This window comes from Lolium perenne, chromosome 1, assembly GCF_019359855.2.
Source record: "Lolium perenne isolate Kyuss_39 chromosome 1, Kyuss_2.0, whole genome shotgun sequence".
In the NCBI taxonomy this organism is placed as follows: Eukaryota; Viridiplantae; Streptophyta; class Magnoliopsida; order Poales; family Poaceae; genus Lolium; species Lolium perenne.
In genome coordinates this window covers 129239940-129249666 of record NC_067244.2, presented here as the reverse complement: position 1 = coordinate 129249666, position 9727 = coordinate 129239940, and the positions used below count along the sequence as shown (strand labels likewise).

Genomic DNA, 9727 nt, shown 5'->3' with positions numbered 1-9727 from the left:
TAAATAAGGCTCACACAGGAGATGCTCCTACAAAATAATAACCCACAATGTTGAGTATTGTCGTTGTGTCTTTAGAAGACAACAGTTGACATGGCACATTGGTAAAATAACTTTGAAACACATGTGTATATATCATTCCAAGGCTTACATCAATTACAAGTGTTCGTTCAACAAAATGAAGTTTCTCAACAATCACTTAAAATATCATGGGCTATCATACAATGTACGCAACATCATGAGGCAACAATAGAAATCGGCGCCAAGGGAGTGGAATGGCTTACTAGGTGTTTATCACCCAGTTTGGATAGTGTGTGGCCCATAGTCCTCCGAGTGATGTTGTATTGTGTGTCCTATTATCTTTGTTTAACTTATATGTGTGATTTCATATTTTTAATTAGATTGTTGTTTGTTTTGCACGTGGCGTGTTATTTTTTGATTAACCTACCTTTTTTTCATAATTGTTGGTTTGTAAAAATTATTGAGATATATGCATCTATCAATGTAGAGGTTGGCCTGATGAAAGCTTAAATTCAATAAATAAAATGAAGGCTTGGATATATACTAGCAACAAAGAAGCCTGTGAATTGCATGATAGTGTACGGAGTAGTATATCCGACACATATATTTCCTGGCCCCGAGCTTTCAAATCCGCGAGCCGCGCTTCGAAGCCGCAAACTCATCCATCGTTCCATCTATTCAAACCGCGCAACGACCATATGATGTTGCTAGGCCAATGGAAACATCCCCACCATATATCGTCCCACCCAGCTGCGATCGCCCAACCTAGCAATGGAGCTCTCGCTCGTCTCCGCCAAGGCCTCGCCACGCGCCGCCACCGCTGCCGCTGCCTCCCCGCTCCTCCCCTCCCCCACGCGGGGCCGCGCACGCCTCGGCGGCCGGGGCTTCCGCTGCGTCGCGGCGGCGGCCAAGGGGGAGGATGTGTTCGGCGGCCGGAAGGAGCTCTCGGGCGTGCAGCCGCTAGTGGAGGCGCTGCCGCCCTTGGCGCGGGCCGCGCTTGAGCTCGCGGTCGTTGCCGCCGCGGCGACGGCGGGGTACACCCTCGGGACCCGCTACGGCGGCGGCACGCGGACCGCGTCGGTCGCCGGCGCGGCCGTGCTCGGGGCGGCCGGCCTCGCGGGCGCCGCCGCCGTGAACTCCGTGGTGCCTGAGGTCGCCGCCGTGGGGCTGCACAACTACGTCGCCGGCCGCGACGACCCCACCGAGCTGGAGGCCGCCGAGGTGGAGGCCATCGCGAGCAAGTGAGTTTGGAACTCTGCTTCTCCCCTGTACAGTTCAGTTGCTGCGCTGGTTTCACCCTTCAGTTGCTTATATCAGCAGCTGTTTAAATGTTGAGTAAAATTCATCAGTAGTCATGGAACTTGACGAGCATAGTCAGTTTGGTCATTGTACAATGAAAATACGAATTTACGGTCATTGAATACGCATCGGAGATTCACACACGGTCACCCCTCGCGATGTAGCGTCGTATTTGCTGACATGGCGTTCAGTGGGACCCAATGTCAGGTAACATAACAGGGAGATGACAACACACATCTAGAGGAGGACGTTTTTGCAAAACTGTCATCCCCTTCCCTGGCTCATGAGCGATCCCCTCTTGGCTATGCGCCCGCGCCGCCGCCTGCTGCCGCCCCGGCCGATGCCGGCCGTCCCCAGCGCCGCCGATCTCCGGCGAGGCTACGCCTCAACCTCCTCCTGTGGTTCCCCTTCTCGACGCCGTCCTGCACCTGCTTGTGCCCCCACGGCTAACCCGAGCCTCGCCTGGGCTTGTTCGCCGGCGCAGCTCACCGTGCCACCATGGCTCTACCCCCGCTCCAGTCCGCCGCGAACCAGCGCCGCCTCGAAGGAGAGGAGGAAGACAGAACAAACTGTAGGACTTCAGCTATCTCTGAACTCAGATAAACATTTAGCTCATCAACACTGGAATCAACCATACTTGCTTCCTTTTGGTTTGCAACTACAGATTGTTCTGGTTTGTTTGTACACAAGTCCCAAATCATGAGCTTGCCGTCATCACCAATAGATCCAAATAGGTTGTCATCTTTCCGGTGCCAAGCAACATCTTCAACCAAAGTGTGTGTCATTATATATTAGAAGACGACATCAGAAGACGTAAACTGTACAAAGCAAAGGCCAAGAGAAAGCAAAAGGAAAAAACTGTACAAGTCCAGCCCCAACTGGCCAAACTCTAAGCGTTAGGTGGTCTAGTATGGAGAGGTAAACGACCCAGCTCCTTGGCACCAGCAAGGAGCCACAGCTTTGCTTCGTCGAGGATAGAACGGACCAGCTCATGGCAATTGGGTGTAGCATTGTTGAAGACACAATCATTCCTCATCTCCCATAGACTCCAGAGGGACCAGCCTACAAGTTTGAAGATTAAAGAAAAATGACATACAAGTTTCTGGTGCAATAATAAGTATCTAGCCTGATTAGCCTACCCAAAAGAATCAGATATGGAAGAGTTGAGCATTGTTATGATTACTAGATGATACCCTGCATGTCATTGCAGTAGTTTAATAACAATTTTTTTATCATATGGCATAATTTTGGTTGAACAAAAACATTTTAAGGATAGAGCAATAGTAAAGTTGTGGTAAAGTAAGGAGTAGTATGAAACTATGAACACATGTACATATTATCTAGGATCGATAAATCTTAAATTAGATCAAATAATTGTGGTTCAACAGTACAATACAGGGATTTCAGAAGTACCAGGAACTAGTAAAACATTTTGTAACTGGTTATAAATTCAGTTGCAGCCAATTAAATGGTTACATTGATAAAAAAAACATTTGTAACTGGGTATAAATTCAATTGGAGACAACCTGAATAAGGTATGTAAGGTCCTGCACCGAGATACGGATACAGTAACAAAGGATGTTGGGAAAATTTTGGGACTGATACTTTGAGGAAAAACATCTTTTAGCAACCTAAAAGTTCTTAAAAAAAAAAGGAGGCAAAACATCAGAAGTGACAGGTTTGCAGTTTCGTTGGTGCAGTCACATACCTTTTAAAGGAAAGTAATGTTGTGCCTGATCTTGGCTCAAAGCGCAGTGCATATGCCCTACTGCATTGAGCACCGATGATACAAAGGAGCGAAAGAAAATACCAGGATGTACAGGAAGGGTCATAGTCTTGCATGACCATGGTTGCATCAGCCCTGTTCTCCCATGAAAGTGTGATACAAAATGTCCTCTTTAACATTTGTGGCTATCAACATAAATGATTACTTGGCCTTGGTTCGCACATGTAAGACGCATGACACAGTGATATATGAAATATAAGAAACAACACAGGAGCATCTGGCAGGACATTACCTCAAACACCTATTGCGCATCCTGTACTGGAACCGGAAGCACAGAGTCCACGACCATGAGGTGGTTGGGGGAGTCATCGGCGTGGGTACCGAGGACGTGCTGGTGGGAGCGGGCGGCGGCCGAGGACTCCGACGGGAACCACTGGACGTTGAGCGAGGGCAACTCCAGCGGGTGGGAGATGACGAGGTCGTAGAGAACCGAAGAGTTCTTCTTCCAGTTCAAGTTGACGCGGAGCTTCTATGGAGAGCTGCGTCGCCGGGGACGGCCGGCATGCCGGGGCGACAGAACGTGGCAGCGCGGGCTCATCGCCATGAGGGCATCGCTCGAGAGCAAGGGAAGGGGATCGGAGATTTGCAAAAACGCCCTCCTCTAGCTAGGTATTCTTATCTCCCTGTTAAGTTTTCTGACAGTGGGTCTCACTCGATGCCATGTCAGCAAATACTATGCTACGTCGCTAGCAGTGACCGTGTGTGGAGCTCTCATGCGTATTGAGTGACCGTAAAATCGTATTTCCATTGTACAGTGACCAAACTGATTTTAGTCAACAAGTTCTATGACTACCGATGGATTTAATCATCCCAACTTTTTTTTTTGTTTTGCAAAAACCGATCATCACTAGCTTCTGTTTTTCTGTGCGTTTTCCTAGTTCCCGCAATGCCGTTTGTTTTAGTCATTTTTGAAACTCCGATTTCTTGTTAGGATGCTAGCAAAATTTTGGTGTACGTTTTTTTCAGTACAAGAAGAACTTATAATATGAGGATTCTCCTTTGCTAATCAGGTAGAATTTTATGCTGGTGATGTGGTTTGTATAATCATACATATTAAACTTCCATTGAAATATTGGATGCCTCACTCTTTCTCCATTGTCTTATCATTTACTTTTCATAATCTTCTAGATATGGAGTCAGTACACAAGATGCGGCTTTCAAATCAGAGCTCTGTGATTTGTATGCCAGGTGAGCCTCTTGAAACCTCTGATGATACTGCATTCAGTTGTTTTCCAGGATTGTGAACATGCTATGCACAAGACTGCCAGATAAATACTGGCTTTCAAGAGAAATTTTTGTTTGAGTAAATGATCATCTGTGAGAAGACTTGGTTGCAACTCTTAACGGTCCCAATTACAGTATTGGACGTCATAGTTGGTATTCACTATTATGTTCACCTCGATGCTGCTTTTATCGTACTACAAGCAAAATATATTGCCCAATGCAACACATGGTTCTTTACACTATAATTTAGACAGCATCATTTGCTCTTGTGGTGATGATAATGTGGGCTTGTATTCCTGTTTATTAGCTAGTATGTATTTTTCTCCTTTTTCTCCTTTTTCGAGTAAATATAAAAAAAATCACCTATACATAGTTCACATCTTAACAATCTGGCCATGTGGTGGACATTAACAATGCACTTATACTTTCTCCTATCCATTCTTTCCGCAGCTTTGTTTACTCAGTGATTCCTCCAGGACATAAAGATCTTAAAGGTAATGAGGTTGAAGCTATTATAAAGTTCAAAAGAGCTCTTGGACTTGATGATGTAGATGCTGCAAATATGCACATGGTGGTATTGCCTCATGATCCTATCCCTTCTATATCTTAGTATCTATCTCAGATGCTCTTATGACTTTACTCATTGCTTTCACATTTACTCTGTTTTGCCCCTGTTTCCTTATGTGTTTCACTTTGCTCGATGTAATAGGTTGGTAGACGCTTATACAAAGAGAGCCTCGATGTAAGTGATTCTTCTTAGAAGTACATAAGCATATTGGATACCTGAACAGTCTTCAAATCCCGGTTATAACTAAGGGAAATATTTCATAGGCGTTCCAAAAATTAATTTTTGTGTCAAATCTTGTCTTCGGAGATGCATCAGAGTTCATACTTCCGTGGAAACATCTTTTCGGGATCACGGATTATCAGGTAAATAGTATAAGACATTCGTCATTCATTTACTACTATGCATAGCATCAATTTATGACTTCATTTATGGAGAAAGCAGAGAGCTACCCCCATTATGATATTTTGATCACTTGCACTCAACTTAGTACTGTGACTGCACCTACTTTTTTAACATTTTCCACCTTAAGAAGCCTCTTAAAGCATGCTGAGCATGCTCAGCATAGTATTGTGTTGTTCATGATACAGTGGAGGCTAGTTGAACACGTCTTGTTAGTTGTTCCTTTACCTTGTAATGGTGTTTTTGCAGATCGATATTGCTATGCGGGAGAATGCCAAAAGTTTATATGCGTTAGAGCTCAAGTCTATTGGAAGAGGTAGTTCTTATAAACATTCTTCTGTAGGGTTTAGTTGCACTTTATTCATATTGTGCTTACAAGGTTTAGCTTTTTCAAACACATTAGATTTAGGGCAGGGAAGGTAGCAATGGCATCTTCTGTAATCGTACTAATTACCTGACATATTACTTGCTCCATTTCTTGAAAATTATCATCTGACGTATTTGTTTCTATAGGTATTAACATTGGCACAGTCATTGATATAAGGAGGGTACAGCTTGCATATAAACTTTTTGACGAGGTAACCGTTTTCTTATCACAATTTTACTGCTTCATTGGCTTCATTTGGTTTTACATTTTGTTTGGTACTTGGGGCACAATGTCAATTATATCCAAATATTATCACATGTAAGTATGTACTGTGTACACCCATAAAGAGTTAAACTAAAGAAGGCATAATAAGTAATTTAATATTTGATTGTTTTCATTGATGCAAGTATGATAGGAATGAAAAAACAGCATTAATCTAAGGATGTTGTCTTCTAACATATCTGAACATTTGAATTTCTTGCAGATTGCCGCTGACATGTTCAGGGAGCATGCGAAGAACTTGATCCAAGAAAACATTTCATCTGCTTTATCCATATTGAAGTCTAATCCCGGTTCGACGTATGAGCCTACTTTTTTGCAAAACCTGATGAAAGATTTTATCATTTGACATTTTGCATGAAAAGTATACTCCTTTATGACAACATGAAAACCTAATCAGTGTTACCGATCATCTAATTAATTGAGAGAAGGCACAACCATGTTTTTTTGCTAAATCTGATACGCCTAGTTTTAATGTAGCAATATATAACAGAGGAAAATAGATTGTACATAGAAGTTAGAAATAATGTATATTTTCATCCCTTGTTCCCAACAAGAGGTTATCCATAATAGGTCACCTTTCCCACGCATAGGACGGTCGTGTTCTTGGAGTTGCAGGCTTTAAGTACTATTTTGTCTATCCTGAACAATAGCATTTGTACTCAAACAAGTTCGTAGAAGTTATTAGACTTATATTTAATCGATATATCTGATTTCACTAGAAGGGATTATTTAACTTCCATCGTGAAAAACCTGAGCCATCTGCCTTCTAAGGGAATGTGAGAATACCAACAAAATACTTGAGAAATTGTGTGAGCTTTTCTTGATCAATATTCATAAAATGTATTATCCTGTTGGAGAAGTGGTCAATCCATCTGAATCCTCATAAATTTGGAATTTATCATGTATAACGCGAACAAAATTTTACCTTGATGCTAAACCATATGATCGCTGATTACAGGAACATTCCAGAGCAGGTTATTGATGAAGTGAATACTATCCTTGCATTCAATAGCATGCTAACAGTTCTAGGCAAGTTTCCTGATGGCGACCGATTTGCACGTGGGCTTGGCCCTGTTTCCTTAGGTAAAAAAAAGTGGTAAAGTTTTATTAAATTCTTATGTTCTTTAGCTGGCCTTTCTTAAGAATGGTTCTTGTGCACAGCTGGAGACTTTGATCATGATAGGATGGTTGGTGATCTAAAGATACTCTATGCAGCCTATGCAACGGCAGTACTTTCAGATGGAAACCTTGATGATGAGAAGGTAATTCCACGTGTGTTCGCATTTAATTTATTAAAATCATGCTGATTTTGAATTGATAATTGAAAATATGGGATCAATAATTCTATAGGCTGATGAACTGACCTATCTGAATAAACCCCCATAACATCTTGATTTAAGTTGAGTAGAGCGAATTAAAAAGGCCGTGGAATCTTAAACATATCTGGATTTTATGTGGATAATTTTTTTTGGAGCAAACGCCAGGTGGCTATTCATTAAAAAGAAAAAGAAAATGATCCAGTTTATAAGGAAAACCGGATCGAAAACCATACAAACTTGATTACCCCGACATGTGGACCACTCACAAAGCCTAAAACAACAACACAATAATAGAAAACAACCTGCCACACACAGCCTACTACATTTTCGACCACTCCATACAAAATTTGCTTCAACTACATCTGTCATATAATCTCAATCGCCTTCTTCTTGGCGCTGACCTTTTCGCCTTTGGGCTTCACAAGGGAGCCAAGCATCAAGATGGAACGAGGCGACAAAGGGGCCTTAAACTTGCCAATAAAGGCCGCAATGGCATTGTCATCGAACTCAATGTTCTCTTCTAGGAGGCCCACAGCTCGTGCGAGAAACTCCTGAGTTGTAGCATCCTTCCGCTTTTGCTTCTGCTTCTCGATGCGACCACTCCGACGAGGCGTGGTGGCCACCTCCTTAGGAGCACGGGCTTACCTAGGGGCCGGCGTAGCAAGGATAGGCGGAGGCACTGGCCGAAAAACCGATGACAAGAAGGCATTGCGCTTGTCAGCGATAGGATCCCTCTGATCAACTTGAAAACCCTCTGTAGCCGTGGCTGCAGGAGGGATGACACCGGCAGCAGGGATCTCCAAATTCTCATGCGAGAGCGACATGGGCGCCAGCTTTTTCGAAGCCAAGGTGGCTAAGAAATCGCAAAGCTTGGTGAAGTTAGCCACCTCAGTATCGTCATAAAATGGCCCCAGGGGAGAGATAGCCAACACATCGACCACATCCTCAAGGTCCAACACATACGCCTCAAGCCCCGAGTGCTCAAGCGAATGGGCTTCAACAAAAAGCTCAGCCAACCCAAAGCCCTCAACATCATCAGAGATGTGGTCCGGTAGATCCTCAAGAGATGCAACATTGTCTTCAACAATCCGGTAACGAAGGAGGAGGACCTGTCACTCTGGAGGCAAACGAAAGGCGTCGAAGCCAATAGGAGACGAGACAGAGGCACGGTGGACAGGCAAGCAGGGCCCGAAGAAATCCAAGATCTCAGCATCCCTCAGCCTAGCATCCAAAGCTGAGCAGGGTCACACCTAACAGCATTATAGAAACCGCCTCCGCACGCTCCCAGCTTCTGGTAGCACGCCCTAACCAGAGCTTGCTAGCAGATTGTAAATAAACGTAATATACAACCACATCCTCTGCCTTGTATTTTTCTTCTATTTGGAGCGTCAGGATATACCCAACTCAATCTGGTCTTGACAAGACCATAGTGAGCGTGTTCGAGAAGCTGTGATAAATTATACTTATGGTCAGATTGTGAATTTTGTCTGGATTTAGTTCATGGCTCAAAGATTAGCTTAACCCAAATGATTTATCAGTAAAAATAGTTATTTTTTCCTTTATCAGTATGTAAAATGCAATACATAACTTGATAACTTGGCAACTGTATTTTAGCGTTTTATGACAGCACCATCTTATAATTTTTACCTCGCTATAGAATCTGGTAATGTGCTTTGTGGGGTAGCATCTTAACAGAAATCTTTATGTGATAAAAAAATGCAGCTTGTTCGCTTGAGTGAATTGAGGAATATATTTGGACTGGGGAAGCGTGAAGCAGAAGCGATCATAGAAGGAGTCACGTCAAATGTTACATCTCAAGTACCGGCATAATACTCTGTGTGTGCATCGATGCAGATTACAGAAATTACACTATTTGAAAACCGTTTTCTTTGTTGAATCATGAAGCAAACAAAGAGAACAATGCAATTCGAACTGCGCCACATCCATTTGAATTGCTGCGGAGTTATCAGGTAGACTATTTGCGAACGTTAAAGAAACATCCACAAACCAATAACCATGTGCACATTATATAGAGTACGTAAAACAGTTGCTACATCTCCGGAAAGCAAAATAATAAATTGTTTTCTTCTCCACCTCCCAAAATCATAGGCAAAGCTCAAAGGCATCTCCAAGGAGGCCCCAGTTGACACCTTATTAGTCCGTTGGGAGCCTGAAAAGTTTTTCATGCCCCAACAGGCCTTCACATGTAGACAATCCGGGCTGAAATGTGTTCGGAACTAGGGATGACACTCGCAGGGTATGGATATAGTTGGAGCCATCCCACACATGTACTCGCCGTCTTCAATTTTATCCGCCACCCGTTCTCATACCCATCAACGAGTACAAGTTTTTCTCATACCCATCGCCGATCAGGGTAAATGGATACCCGTGGGTAAAAATACCTATGTTTACAACACTTAAAATTGAGCAAAAAATAGTGGTAAACAACATGTAACTTCAGTTTA

General features: G+C 43.2%; 2 protein-coding genes across 2 annotated transcripts; one reads left to right on the top strand and one right to left on the bottom strand.

The window, feature by feature from the left end:
- The first annotated feature begins 742 nt into the window (after positions 1–742).
- On the top strand, positions 743–9214 carry LOC127301871 (protein TIC110, chloroplastic). The gene is made up of 11 exons (XM_051332157.2): positions 743–1259; positions 4232–4291; positions 4778–4901; positions 5037–5069; positions 5159–5257; positions 5544–5610; positions 5808–5872; positions 6146–6240; positions 6902–7026; positions 7105–7205; positions 8985–9214. Exons 1-11 carry the CDS (start codon positions 790–792, stop codon positions 9090–9092), a joined length of 1347 nt encoding a protein of 448 aa, XP_051188117.1. The 5' UTR covers positions 743–789; the 3' UTR covers positions 9093–9214.
- On the bottom strand, positions 1350–3647 carry LOC139834989 (uncharacterized). The gene is made up of 4 exons (XM_071824927.1): positions 3624–3647; positions 3350–3572; positions 2245–2379; positions 1350–2104 (listed from the first exon to the last, which is right to left on the bottom strand). The coding sequence occupies exons 1-4, from the start codon at positions 3645–3647 to the stop codon at positions 1803–1805; spliced, it is 684 nt and encodes a 227-aa protein (XP_071681028.1). The 3' UTR covers positions 1350–1802.
- Positions 9215–9727: the final 513 nt, after the last annotated feature.

Coding starts and splice junctions, on each gene's coding strand:
- LOC127301871 (XM_051332157.2), top strand. CDS start 790: ATGGAGCTCTCGCTCGTCTCCGCCAAGGCCTCGCCACGCGCCGCCACC. Junction 1,260..4,231: donor GTGGAGGCCATCGCGAGCAA/GTGAGTTTGGAA, acceptor ATAATCTTCTAG/ATATGGAGTCAGTACACAAG. Junction 5,070..5,158: donor TATACAAAGAGAGCCTCGAT/GTAAGTGATTCT, acceptor AATATTTCATAG/GCGTTCCAAAAATTAATTTT.
- LOC139834989 (XM_071824927.1), bottom strand. CDS start 3,647: ATGGCGATGAGCCCGCGCTGCCAC. Junction 2,380..3,349: donor GGTTCCAGTACAGGATGCGC/AATAGGTGTTTG, acceptor TCAAACTTGTAG/GCTGGTCCCTCTGGAGTCTA. Junction 2,105..2,244: donor TGCTGGTGCCAAGGAGCTGG/GTCGTTTACCTC, acceptor TCTTCTAATATA/TAATGACACACACTTTGGTT.